The sequence below is a fragment of the Calliopsis andreniformis genome, chromosome 12, assembly GCF_051401765.1.
Source record: "Calliopsis andreniformis isolate RMS-2024a chromosome 12, iyCalAndr_principal, whole genome shotgun sequence".
In the NCBI taxonomy this organism is placed as follows: domain Eukaryota; kingdom Metazoa; phylum Arthropoda; class Insecta; order Hymenoptera; family Andrenidae; genus Calliopsis; species Calliopsis andreniformis.
The window spans coordinates 3,776,219-3,791,480 of record NC_135073.1 but is presented as its reverse complement, the minus strand read 5'-3'; the positions used below and the strand labels follow the sequence as shown (position 1 = coordinate 3,791,480).

The window sequence follows — 15,262 nt, the reverse complement described above, 5'->3', positions numbered from 1 at the left end:
CAAGCTTGGGTATTCCCCACATTCTGCAATTCTCAACTATGCTGTCCTCTTTTCTACCGGAAGCAGACGTGACTGAAGAAGGAAAAGAAGGCAGGATTAAGGAAGACCTCGTGGTACTGGCACTCGATCCTCACAGACGTGTCTCGAGCATCCCCGAGAACGTTTTTCTTGCTGACGCGACGCGACTCATCCGGTCTTGACGGATCTAAACCTCGATAGTCTGACAACTTGGATGTATTCAGATCAACAGTAAATTTACTACCGCAGAATATCGCATTCATCGATGTCGCGAGGTTCGACTTCACGAGTTGTTCACGTCTCCTTTGCAACTGAGAAAACCTTTTCTGTTACAGACGAATGTTCTCGTATAACGAGTCTACCTATACAGAGACTGTCTTCCTTCAAAGGATCAGCAAGAAAGGAAGAAAAAATAGAAGGAATCTCTATGATTCTCGCTACGTGATTCTTCTCCTTGTCCATCTTCCTTTTCCTTCCTTTCTCCATGATTAACGCCTCGCTTTCAGCACGTTCATCTTCTTCTTCTCGGTTGATGAAAACGTACGCTTGGGAGGAAGATGAAATAGAATCAAATCGATTCCGACGGTGTTGACGACGAGAACGACGAGGACGAAAACACTTGGATTCGTCTTCTCTCCCTTCGGGTCGATCTTGCTCCAACGATCAGGTCGATCGTGATTTGGCGAAACGCGCGTTCGAGAAGCTCTTCGTTCGTTCGTTAGGACTCTCGCTCTCGCTCTCACTCTCGCTCTCTTTCGCTCTCACACACTCGTTTCTTTTTCGTTCTTTCTTCGATCTGGCTCCTCTTTTGCTCGCTTCGTCGTAATATTCCTTAAACGAGAAGGAGTAACTAGGGCGTCCCAGGTGATGTGATCGCCATTAAGGGCGCTGGCGGCAACGCGACCGGTATGTGATAATATTTACACTGGGGTCGCATGCACGCACCCTTCACTGCGTCTCTGCACACGGTTACGCGATTCTCGATCACCTCCACGTTTCCTGAAACATTGAAAAATGTGATCCTTTAGATGCATCTCTATGTGTTAACTGAGCAAACTCCAACTGAATACATTGCAGTTCAACAGAAACTATTTCTTATGGTCTATAATTACAAATAGAGTTTATGTTAACGTTTCTACATATAATTTCTGGTTAATTTGTCACTAAACTATATTTGTTAATTACATCCAAAGGGGGAAGGTAAGGTAAATATGTTGATGCTAAACTGGAGTAACAAGGCTTGAAAATTAAAAAATTCGAATTTTCATTTATATTTCGTGTTAATATAAACTCTGTAAAAGATTGTTTTAATTCACGTAACATGTATTCAAACACGATTTTCATTGATATAGTTTCGATTAACCCGTGCGTGATATCGTGGGATTTACAGTATTTTATCTTAACTAAATTTTTAATATTTGTAAAAAAATATGAGAAGATAACTTACAGAGATTAATTGACTGAGAAGTTGTGAGCTTTCTGTATTCTACTATTAATAACTTTTTACTATTTGTAAAGCTATATAGAGATAATATCGTACTTGGATTAATTTGTATCAGTTCATTCATTCGTTGATAGTACTTTCATGAAGAGATGATAAAAGATATTAAGAAAGAATTTTTTGAAAGTTTCCAGAAAATTAAACTGTTTTTCTGGACGAGATTCTCTTAAATATTGAATAATTACATTATTATAAGTATTGAAGTTAAATTTTTAATAGCAATCTAGTTAGAATAATTTCCCCAAAAACACATACTATAATCAAGATCCCTATACAGTGGTTTTTCTACCATTTCGTGACCAAATAAATTTTTGCAACAAATAATTTTATCAAAATGACCTGCAGGTGGAAGAATTCGAGTAGTATCGACGATAAGTATGTTTTCTAGCCATTGTGATCAAAACAGAGTAATAAAGAGATCTTTTAAAAACATAGAAAAATAAGTAAGCTTTATAAAATTTTGGCATATTATTCTGCCAAAAATGTTTTTGTTAAAAATATTGCAAAAGACTAATTGGAAAAGTTTTTACGAACATTTTTTGTTAAAATGTATTATTATTCTTTACTCAATATTTGTTGCAAACCCAACAATATAAATTTCACTCAAATATCTAAAAGCAGTGTTCATAAATAGTCTGCTGAAAACATCTCGAATTTTTCCTCATATTTGAAATAGGCAGAGGAAAATCTCAAACACTGAAAATTTTAATTCAGAAACGTATATCCCATAATAAGAAACCTTTTTACTTTTTGTGCAACTACAGTTAGGCAGCATAGTATTAATCAACGCAATACTGTTAAGCCTTTTTACAGATAATGATCTAACTCATATTTTTTGTACTGAAAGCCCAAGATCAATGGTTGCATTAAAAGGAGACAATATTCCCTCACTGACGTATAATATTATGAAAATATAATGACGTGAAAATAAAGAAGAAATGGAAAAGTGTAAGCGATTTAATGTTCAGCATTATAATAAAATAAAAGACAGTTCTATAAGCGTTCTCGTTCATTCCTCTGTTTATCTGTTTATGTATACCGTTAATTGCTTGTTCGAGAGACGATAGCTCGACCGTGTTGGGATTTCAATGGCTGAATTACTCCTAGGGGATTGCAACGTACTCCATGAATACCGACTCGAGAATATCTTGAAAATCTGCGTTTGCTTTACATCTCGAATCAGATGGAATTTCCTTACAATACTGTCAGGGAATTTTACTAATTACTTGACTCAACTTCGTGTAAATTAATGAATAAAAGCAATATTTCCACTAACTATTTAATCACATGCCTATAAACAAATAAAATTTTAAAATATTAAGATTCTACTAATTCATCAAATTAGTGAGATTATTTTGTCAGTTATAATTTGAAGTTGAAACTATTATAGAGTGTAATTCTACTTTGTCAAAATAGAACGTAAATCAAGAATGACGAAATTGCGTTTGGGGCTTCGTTTCAGAGTTGTTAAGTATGTTTCACTTCGGATTTATTCTACTGTCGTCGTGTACTTGCCTGATCAGGCATAGCAAAGTCACTAGAATAAGTCTCAAGTCAGACATACGCCACTCGAATTTTAAATGTTTTGTCAACAATTAATAACTCTGCAACGAGACACCAAATTTTTATCATTCTTGGATTTTAATCTTATTTTAATTTGGAATCATCTCTTAAAATTTCCTGTTGTTGGACATTTCGTATGTAATTCCATAAGTATTAAGAATACAATTTATATTTAAACGATATTTGTCATTTTCTCTCAATTTCCACATTCGTCTTGAAACTTCCATTACGATATATAAAAAACCTCTTATTCTGTTGGTCACAATGGTTTCACTGTATCGTATAGAGTAGACCTATTCACGGCTAAGCACGTGACTTTCGAATTCCTTACACTTATTGTTACAACTAGTATAGTACTATGTCGACACAATGTCGAGACTTGAAATCAGATACGAGTTTATAATAGATAATTAGATTTAAGATCTAAAATTCTAAGGTCAATTTATTCCAACCAATCTGAATCTGTCTTGTCACAAGTGAAGACAAAATAAAGAGAAAAATAGTTCCAAGTACACATATGTAAGTGTACCATCTGACTTCTATTAAGATAACACTATACGTGCTCATCGCGTGTTCACATAAAGAAACAATGGCAGGTTCATTTATTTTATCATAGGTAGCGAATGATCTTCAGCTTTACGACTGACAATGAGTGATGAAGGATTACATGACACTCCCCCAAGGTTAGACTTGACCCAAAGTTGTTAATTATACAATAATACGAAGGGAAATGTAATACAAAATGTATGTACTGGTCGAACCTTATCACAGGATCCATGGCAAGAATGAATATTTCATTTTTTTATTCTACAAGTTAAGGATGCAGCGATAACGTTCAAAGGTAACACAGGTAAGTCACCTAACAGAAAACTTACCGTCACTGAGATGGATAAACTTGCAGGCGGGACGGTTGCACACTTGTCGATTAAAATCTTGGCACACCGGGAGGGTGTCCAGTAACTGAAAGAAAATGTGCCAGCTATTTTTATAACAGGTACTTGTCAATTACTTGCGACAATAGTTACAAGAAAGGGGACAACTCTTACACTATCTCATATCACACTCGCAAACGTTCGCAAGTCTGTCTCTCCCACACATTCTCTCTCGCATGCTTTCAAAGTGCCATTCTCTCGACAAACAAACACACACACACCCACTTTGAAAATCAATTGTCCACACGCACATTCAAACTATTCAGTGTTAGAGCATATTCACGGTATATTACATGCTCTAAAAAATCGGATCGTTTACCAATATTAATTAATTGCTACTGGTGCGCGAACAATCGACCAAATTCAGTAGCTTAAGTCCTCTGATACTTTGACTTTCGCGAAGTCTCGGCGTCGATTGTTCGCGCAGCTCGAATTAAGAGGAAAATTTGCAGTAGAACTTTTCTTTGTCAAATTGGACATTCCCTAACCTCGTGATTCATTAACATCACTCTGTAATACTAAGACTGATCGTGATTTCATTGACTTTTGGTCGAAGCAAATTGCTAGTTGCTTCCATCATTGTGATACGTCTTAAAATACGACGCGACGAGTTATGTTTTCGTTTTGGCTTGAAAGAATTAGTGTTTTCCGAATGGGGCGAGAACAAAGGACTCATTTTACTTTCTGCGCGTGAGTCTGTAATTGTCATCAGATTTTTATTTTTATTTTTTTTTTATTTTACTGTTAGCATTCCCAACACTTTGTGTGCAAGGAGCATGCCTATTGACGAGAAACAGTTGATTCGCAAATTTTGAAGGCTACAATGCTATCACCTGATGATGCATATTATTTCTGTTAGAGAGAATCAATTCTCTACGCAGTTTAGGAGGAAAAATTGACCAGATTACTACTTCATTTTCTTTTATCTGGGAAGATTTCGTTTAATTTGCGAATCAGGTGTGGAAGCCCTCTTCTCAGCGGGCCATTCAACACAATGACTAGACTGAAACTTCAACGTTAACAAAATCGTGGAGCACAGGAGGGCAACGGTCACGGTTTGATCAAGCGTTTCGCTGTGTCACTCTCGAATGGGAACGGGTGCTAAGACAGTGACTTAACGTAAAAATCTGACAAGATGAAAAACAATAATTATAGAGAATGTTTCGCTGACTCTATTACAAGCCGTTCATCGACAATACTAAAAATAACAAATTTGTAATAATCTTTCGTACTGCGTAAAACTTTTGGCTCTTAACGGTACAAATAACTATGTATTGGAAGGACGTCAAATAAAATGTTTTAAAATTTGCACATGTTTCATAAGTTCTCATTAGACTAGATGACTTTTTTTCGAAGCAGTGTCTGTGGTGATATGCATGAAGTTGCAAGTTAATATCATCTAATCGTATTCTATCATAAATATGTCTGCTAGCACACTGTCCACTCCATTTTCTTTGTCATACAGGATTTTCAGAAAATCGTGATGTTGTTAGATAAAAATTGATTCTTCATAAAGAAAACATAAAACATGTAAGAAATTTGATGTGAAATTGTGATATTTCTATTTACGATTTCAATATTTATTTCTTTAAAAGTAACAAAAAAATTGAAAAATTGTAATATAGGGGAATTATTACTTTGTAAGAATTGAAATTTATTGAATCTCGCATATTTAATCATCGACTTTGCTGATGCATTGAAGACAATTTATTAATATCGTTGTTAGCAATTTTTTAGCAGAAATGAGTCATAAAATATATTGAAGTATATTAGAACAATATTATAGCGTAACATCACAATATATCTAATGTTTCTAAATTTACTTAAACTGTTCCTCTCTGACTACATATGCAATCAAATTTAAGGGACTTATTTTATAGATTTCATTGGTTTCTCATAAGGAGTACTACGATTTACTGAACAACCTGTATTAAATGCCAAAGGAAATAGATTACTTGTAGCCAGACACATTTTTGGTCCAACACGACTAGAACTTCAATTTTTTGCAATGTTTGTACACACGTTAATTAAAACACTCTTTTATATGTACAAACTTGTCGGCAAACGCATCTCTTCTTAAATGATAATACCGAATTCGCTAACTTGTTTAAAGCAACAACAAAAATTTGCTTTTTTATATTAAAACGAAAATGCTTTAAGCAAAAAGAAGTTTACAAAAGACAACTACTGTTTAATAATTCTAAATATGTTCGTAGAAGCAACTTGTAAAAGAGTTAGTGACACATCCTATATAATTGGTGTGCATGTATATATATATAATATGAATTGAACATACATACAACTTACAAACGTATCTTTCACTTGCTAGGAACGAAAGGGGAGACAATTCTTATGAATTTCGAGGGTCTCCCGCGAGTTATACGTTAAATGCGAAATTCGTGAACGACTAGTCAAACAAAAACTAACAGATACCTAAAAAAAATGAAAAAAAAAAAAACAGAGAGAAATGTTATGCCAAGGCAAAAATGCAAGATCTAAATTATCAGTTATCGAAAGAATACTTGTGAAGCAAAAACTCCACCCAGCTACGCTACTGTCCGTTCCTTTGATCAGCCCCGAGCGAAAGATGTATGCATATTATATGTACACACACACACACGCACGCGCACAGAAACACACACATACACTCGCATCTAGATAGATTATTCATATATATATTATATATATATGTATATATATAGAGAGAAAGAGAGATTCGAAATATGATAAGAGATAAATGCAGCAAAGTAGATTGAACATCAAATTTCAGAGAATCGTTTTCGTGTTAGCGAAAGAACGTAAAATATAAGTTAAATCAAGAAGCGTTAATAAACCTACCAGATTAAAACGAGAGGGAACAAAGTATTGTGATAATAGTAATGTAACAGAGAACGAAAAGTAACACGCGAAAGTATACTATAGGCTCACCATAGAAGCGTGCAAAATATTTATACGTAATGTAATTTAAATACATATATTAATATGTAAGAAACAGAAAATAACAGGGACGCTATATCACTTAAACGATAATTAAAAGTCAATGTTTGCTTTCTGTCAAGCAATCACCTCGATCGAAATTTCTCATGTAAATGCGACAAAGAAGTAAAGATAACAACAGATAATAATCACGAAAATCGATAACGAGAAAAATAATAACGGTAATGTACGTACAGGATATTTGCCAATGAATGACTTACAACTTTGCACTACGCGTGTAGTACACGTTGAAATAAACAGAAAAGCTACCTCTATTAAACACTTAATTTTTTTAAAATATGACTTTTCCTGCTAAAAATTAAGTTCTATTGAAGAATCTGTAAATATCTAAAAGTCACAGATTGATTCAAACAAATCAAGTAAATAAATTAATGATGTTATATACTATGAAAAAGTTTGTGATTAACCGTGTAATTTTGTTCTTTGGTCGATTTTGAAATTCAACTCGTCCCATAGTGATATGTTAAGAAGGAAATTACAATACATATTTGATTTACAACGACCATATCTAGTAATATATAATTAACAACATTGTAATTACCATTTCCAATTAAATTTACCATTTTTTAAAACTACTATTTGATTTATACATATCTTTCATTCATAATTCAAAGAGGAATCATGTCTGCTAAAACTTTTCTGTCACTTTCTACAAGCGCTGCACACGAATGGCAAAGTCCGTACATTATCCTTGTAAGCACTTTCTAAATGGTAATGTAAGAGAAAGAATAATCATAACGAAAACAAGAAAATAATCGTTGCAACTGCGTAAGAGATAATTTGCTACAAACACAGAGTCTGGTCATGCAAATAATGGCCCGGGAGAAGGGGGATTGGTTTTCCTGCTTGGGTGATCTCGTAACGCGCAGCTATCAAAAGTCGTGTTCCTATGATTCGCGAAAGCGGTCATGAGACAAAAAAGAAAAATAAAAATGAAGAAGAAAAGGGATTGGACGAAAGAAAACGCCCTCCCATTCGACAGGACGATAATGTTGTAGCAGAAACGTCAGCGAGATCGTTTCAAGGGAGGAGGATCGCATGAAGAGAACATAGGAGCCCCTGCTCATCACCCAAGCATTCAAAGTGTGTGTGTGTGCTGCCAAAACCGATTCAAAAGAGCCACCGGGTTTTGGTTCGCGTGCGTGAATTAAAACGAAAAAACTGAGAGACACACACATCCACTCACTACTGAAGCTATGAAATAGATAGATAGATAGATAGAAGAACAGTAGATTTCTCTGGGATCGATCCACGCCAGCGAACCAAACTGCCCTGGGTGTCTTAGACATAGTTCAGCGGTTATTGGCATTCGTACAAAATGTGGATAATGGGATGTCGTAAAGCTGTCAAATTAATAATATTCTACTGCAAATAAGTTCAACACTATGGTCAACTGCGACTCCGCAACCATAACAACAGAGTTGGATTCGGGGGTACAAATAGAAACGTTCCTCTGATTTCCGAAGAGAGAGATCGTGAACTGTAATCGGATTCCTGATCGTTCCGCGTGGTGAAAGCTTTGTCAACCGTTTGTGTTTTGCATATTCATTTCTTTAGCAATTAGATATAAGCACGTGGCTCGTTCTTTGCCCCTTTTCTTGGTCTTCATTTAGCTTTCTTTCCCGGTTATATGCGTCAGAGAAGCTCTCTAGGCAAGCGACAGGGTTGTCCCTGTTCTTTCGGCGACAGCGATAAATAATAATGAATCTGGAGCGACCGTGGAGCAAGAAAAAAGTGTTGCACGTCACACGCAAAAAAAAACACAAAGTCTTTCGAAATTTTGCAAGCTACTCGCGGCGACGTTGCTTCGATCTTTCAATCAAGAGGTCGCGAGACTTTCAAGGATCATTTTTCAGATGGAATCACGCCATTGTCGTTATCGCGAAGCACCGATCAAGTTTAGGATACACTGTTCTGAGCGATGTTGATTGGGAATTACTTGGAAGCAAAAATTTACCACGAATAAATTAGCTTAGCGAGTAAACGCGAATATCTAAGCGGCTCGAAGGTACAGTTATTCGAGTTGGAAGCGTACCGATGCTAATACAAAGGGGTATTAATATATTAATATGCATGCAATACACATTGGACATTAAGTAACAGATGGTCCATATCGTGGGAAACGTTTAGTGTGATACAAAGTAATAAAAGATGCATAGAAAGAGGGAGGGATACAAATTAATTCGAGTATCGAAGCGTTCAGGGATAGAGATAAAAAAAGAAACTATAGTTGCTTTTCGGATGCTGTTGCGTTAGACGGACCCGACAATAAAAATCCATATAAATCAACGCGCAACGCTAATGAAAGAAGCGTAATTCAAGACAATGGCATGATAGATATAATAATAATACGTACGCATAGAATCTATAGATATAAATGGTGTCCTAAACTTATGAGAGAGTCTGAAATGTAAAAATTCTACGTGTCAAAAGTTCTGAAGCTTGGTTTTCAAAGATGCATACATGTATAGATTATAGGGACACGAGAAATTAATGATAATATATAAAAATGAAGTATCATTGAAAAATGATGGAATTTTTTAATCTTTTGTACCTTTAATCCAACCATCACTGACATTTTCAAAATTCTTATGAATTTTGTTAAAGTTTTCACAGTATAACTATTAGATTGTGTTCTATTTTCAATATGTTTTTTTAAGTTGTTAGCTGTATGCTTCTTATTTTTTGGATATTCTACATTTTAAGATATGTTAGATTTCACCCTATCATTCTATCAAATTCAAATTTCTTACATCTTGAGAACTGACTTTTCAAATGCAGAACACGCTAGTGGATACGATGATTTCTTTTAATACGAGGAATTTATCGGTTTCAGATTGTCTCATAATTTTAAAATACTCCGTATAAATACAAATGACAAACCGTTCGATGGCAAAATTGTACTATAAATTACTCAACAAGAAGCGTGCATCTCTTTCTTCGTGAACAGGTTTGTTTGTAGGGGGGGTGACGACAACGCTTTCAAGGTAGCATAATAATAATAATAATTACTGATGTAATAATAATAGACAAACACCAGATAAAGGCAGTGGTTATTCGCAGTTATAGTTGCGGTGAGCAGTCGTGAGGGAGATGCCCCCAAAAGCTACGTGTTAGCCAAAGTTACCGAAGGTTTGATCCCACATTAAATCGCTCCTCTTTCTTCGTGCAATATTCTAAACAGATTACTACATACCGAGCCAAACTTCGAGAAAAAAGCTGAGGAATAAACTATAACCTTAGAGCGATTGAACGTGTCTCTCCCCTCTGTTAACCTTGAAGGTTAGCAGCATTAAAGGCTCGAGCTTGCATCGAAGCACCATGACGACCATTAGGAATGGACAATATGTGGTCGAGCATATTACAAACCATCAAACTCTAAAATTGACTCACGAACAATTGCCACAAATTGTTTCTACTTGCTCTCCAATCAAAGAAATTCAAAGAAAGAATGATATATGAAGACACATTGCTACGCATGCATATGAAATTTTTTTTCAGCTCTGTTCGACCAGCACTTCCGATGCAAACCCGGGGCCAGGTAAAAAACTGGTTACAATAATGAGTCTACCTGTCCGCAGCTGTCTGTGTAGACGACACAGTGAGCATTTTGGGGGACCACTTGGGCCCCGACAGTGGCTAAGGCTGCTAAGGCGATCCACATGCAGCAAACGAGGCAGTGTTCGGTACGGTTTTATTTATTTTTTTTTTTTTTTTCAAGTATCGGTAGCAGTTTGATTTTTTTTTTATTTCATTTTGGCCGTTCATTACCAGTCGGTCGAATTCGGTGAAGAAGGCGCCGAAATCAAAGTGGAAGCACGTCGGGAACGTGCCCTCGGAGCACCCAGGTACATGTACGGAAAAAAAGAGTTCGGAGTATGTTGTTGTTGTTGTTTTTTTTTTTTTTTTCATTCAAGGTGGATTTTTTTCGTTGTAACGTAGTCATCGCATCGTTCGTTGCGAGGATGTCCACAAAAAGAGCGCGTATAGTCGCAATGGAGCGCAGTATTTTCGTTATTCGACGGAAAAGGGATGGAAGAGCGAGAAAAGGGGGATGAAGGTGTGAATTGCGTGGAATGAGAGAAAGTAGAAAATGATGTTGTTTCCGAACGGTCGTGTAAACGTGTGTGACGCGTCATTTTTTTTTTTTTTCAATGACAGGGATGCATGTACCAGGGTGTCGCAATATTTGTCGTCGTTGGTGTTATTTCCGGGTGATGGGCGGACATGACGGCGATTATGCGGCGGTGCACACATACCAAGCATTTCAATATCCAATTGTACGTGTGTATGTGTGTGCGTAAGTAAGTATCGATCACGTTAATATTGTATTCCGATAAAACAGAAAGAAAAAGAAAGAAAATCGCGAAAACGTGTCGAAGATGCGAATGAATTCCGGCGATGGGCAACCGAAAGTCGACGAAAAGGCGTCGAGAAGTCGATGTAAACGGGCATGAAGAGTTCCAAAATTGTTAAACATGGCGGAACGAGGACAGCCCTTCACCGAAATTCGTTGATCACCGGGTAATTGTATCGATTCGTCCGTGAATCGTGATTTTAAAAGCGAGCATGTGTAACGATGACGCAAGAGAATCGTTGTTTCGTTATCCGCGAACGAAGGGCGTGGAGAAGGGCGTGGAAAAGAGGACAGAAAGAAGTAGAGAGGAGAAGGAGAGAGCGGATGGTCGAAGAAGCGTAGATGGTCACAATCGCCACATGAATGCAATTAATCGGAGAAGAGGGATTGGATTTCGTAGCGGTCGTCGCAGATTCCAGGGCCCAGGGGACGATTCAGGCACGTGAGGCGTTCCAGGATCGATTTCAGGATCGGAGGATGATTCGGGAGGGTTGTTGACGTGCGTGGAAGACCATGGAGGTTGTATTGCATTGGATCGTAACATGGATGAGCCAGGATGAAAGCGTTGACGGGATGAGATCAAACAGAGTAATGGCGGTGGTGGTAATTTTCGGTCGAAAAGACGTGCGGTGGGTATCCACAGGCGAGGGCAAGCATGAAACAGAAAGTTTAAAGAGTGGTTATGAACGATCGCGAGTAAACGTGCACTGGTAGAGGATGTGTGTAACTGTACATATCATTCTCTGTATTTTCTGTGTGCATGGTAACGTTCAGCACTTGTTCGCTACCGTAGGCTTTCTATAGTCACTCATTCTTTCAACATAAAATTGTTTCGTTTCGTGTTACCAACCAAACGCAGTCGTGCATACTCTATTAGCTACGGTGGTGGTCGAAAGAATGTTCAAAAAAGTTTTTTAGCAGTGAACCTTTGTATTACCTTTGTGCTATGAATGCCTAATAACCAGATAATACTAGAGTGAAACTATTTGTTTGAGTTTTTGGTTTTGCGCTGAAAGGAGCACGCACATACTAAATTCAATTTGTATGTGATATATGAAGATAATAGTTTTCAGTAAAACATATTATTTATTTTTAGACTATAAAAGGCAAATTGCGATAGAGGATCAAATGTGAACGAGACTTTGTGTTGGGACAGAAGATATTGCTCAAAGGTGACGTAGTAACTTCGAGTTCCCAATAAATACATTTAACCATTTTGGTACGTGTCTATTATAATCCTATTCAGTATCTATTATTGATTAGCATGAGTGAGCAAGAAGTACCAAGCGTGATTTTAGAATATATTAGTATTAAATTTTTATGCAAGAACAGTGTCAATGAGATGTAAAGTAACTTAAAAAAGAGGAATAGAAAATTGTCAATATATTGACACCCAACATATGGTACTGTCAAGAGACAATGTATAAAGAAATAACTTTATGTTAGTTTATTAATAAATTGATTTAATAAGGCGTTTTTGATTCACTTCGTTCATATTTGATCCATTTTCATATGCCAACAAAATGACAAAACAAACAAATAATCTTAAAATATATAGGTAAGTGTTATCGTAAATTGAAAATATTGTATACTGTGTCAAGTGCTTCATACGTTCACAAAATCGATTCTTTTAGAATAGTAAGTTATATATAAGATAATTTTGTTTTACATTCTCAACTTATTTTTTAATGAATTGATTTTGGATTATATTATGTATTTCAATGTGTGTGTTTGATGTACAAGATAATTCTAAGTATTTGATTGGACTACAGTTTTTTTAAGCAGATTGAAAGCAAGAGTCGAGGAAATATTGGATCGTCTAATTTAACTGATGTTTTTATGATTATGTTTTTCGGTTTCAAAATATGTATTCATAGAGAATTATAAGATGCAACTGCATTTTTTAAAATATAGAACTACATGTTTCGTTCTTGCTTATCTAAATCGTTTTTTACCTCCACAATATGTATGAAAGTACTATAGAACAGGCATCAAAAGTCAACATTTCTCGAAATATTTTAGAAAGAATGTATATTCAATATAAGGTACAAATCATAAGAATGTAAAATGCAAAAACTGATTTGTTTTTTAAACCAAATCTATTTCTCCTTCTAACTTTGTTACATGCCAATTGACGGTCGACTTACAATTAATTATTTACTACTCTTTAAACTTTTCATAAAAAAATTAATTTCTAAAAAATGAAGTATAAAATATTCTGTGAAATATTAACTTGAATTTGTGTAAGCATATTTTTCTATCTACACGAGGAAGTAAATCCTAATTATGAAATAAATATGTTTGTTTTGTTCATATTATGTTTATATGCATTCATGCATCTTTAGAAAGAACATGCAAATGGAGAAAGAAAAGTACAAAATCCAATATTTTCCTCTGAAAGTTATCTGCAGTTTTACCTAAAAGAGAGAACTATTCATTTTTTACGATTCACTCTATACAAATTAACCCAGATATCCTTGCTCTGAATTGATATTTTTATTATTCCATGATGCGATTCACCTTTCAAACGTTTTTTCAACCACCGATGTAAAATATACGATATGTATACACGTCATAAAAATCGTGTTCGCATGCGCTTAAGCTTTATCTGTCACATGTGTGTACATATGTACGTGTACGTGTACGTTTACGTGTGTCCTGTGTTCTGACGCATGCGTGTGAATGGTCGGACGCGTGTTATAAAATCGCGATTAACACGTACGTAAATGAAATCAAAAGAGACAGATACAGAGATAGAAAGAGCAAAAGAGTTTTTATTTCGTTCGTACAATGATAGCATGAAAGAGATACAAAAGATATTAACGAGCACAAGCGAGTAATATATCTACGTACATGTATTTTACGCGTGTGTACTAACGCAAAAAGCGGTCTATCGCGTCTACGAGTCTGAGCAGAACGAGATATCACCAATTAATCCAATCAGTGAAGCTGTCGAGATGCTTAAAGCTTGCGTATGCGACAAAATAAAGTGCTACTGCGATACTTACATCGGAAAGAGTGCTTCACATCGGTTTCTATATCGATACAAGTGTATACGAACACACCAGAACTGCAGGGTATACTTGAACAAATTGCCCTCTATACCATTATGCAATTGTTTAAAGGTTCATCTAGTTTTGTCGAGAGCAATCGGTAGGTACGTTAAATCCTAATATCCCTTAACGGTGCAAAGTGATCAATGGCTTTAAGAAGAAGTTCTGACAAAAGCACCGACAGTTCTGTTTGTCCGTATTCACCGATTTGGACGTTAGAGTGCGGCGATAAACCATCAGGTCAGATCGTCCTGGCCATTCGAGTTCAGCTGTGGCTCAATTTGCTCCCTGTTCGTGTGGTGTCATGAGCATACTTATTTATTTACACGTTCGTTAAACCGTAATGGCGTCGACGAGCCGTACACGTCACTGTTCCGTTAGATCTCTCCATAAAGGAGCAAAATCGCGTTTTACTTTCGACACTCGTCGTACCACCACTTCTCTATATCAGTTTCATTTCCCCCCGTTTTTACCTTTTCGCTATTCCCGATACGAGCGTTTTCACGCTCGTCAACCAACAATTGCGTAGCACTCTTCTCGCCTTTGGGATCGCAAGGCAGTTTTGAACAAGCGAATCGAAATAGGTGAGGCTTCGGCGCGATATACTTGATGCGATCAGAAGCGTGGTATTATTGGATACTTGTAAATATAGAAATGCAAGGTACAGCGGTTTCTTTTATACTTTTTCTTTCGTTTTGGCGATACAATCCCTTTGGTATCGCGATCTCTCGGTAACCGGTCGCGAGACTCGATTACAGAGACTTCGACGCTTCGCCAAAGGTTTCCTCTCTCAATGTGCCAAGCAGATTACAGAACAATTCAGTAGGCCGTTTTCAGGCCT

General features: G+C 36.3%; 1 protein-coding gene across 3 annotated transcripts in view; it reads right to left on the bottom strand.

The window, feature by feature from the left end:
• Positions 1-878: 878 nt before the first annotated feature.
• The window catches only part of LOC143186146 (protein muscleblind), a 507,931-nt gene continuing 493,547 nt past the window's right edge, over positions 879-15,262 (bottom strand). For 2 of the 3 annotated variants that reach the window (XR_013003012.1, XR_013003013.1), the window contains 2 exons: positions 3,958-4,042; positions 879-1,017 (listed from right to left, as the gene is read on the bottom strand). Coding sequence is in view for 1 of the 3 variants with exons in the window: in XM_076389610.1 (XP_076245725.1) it covers positions 11,484-11,509 (26 nt within the window). In the remaining 2 variants the exon portion in view is untranslated. Of the gene's footprint in view, positions 1,018-3,957; positions 4,043-9,478; positions 11,510-15,262 lie in introns of those variants that run through there. The other variant, XM_076389610.1, reaches the window with a different exon arrangement.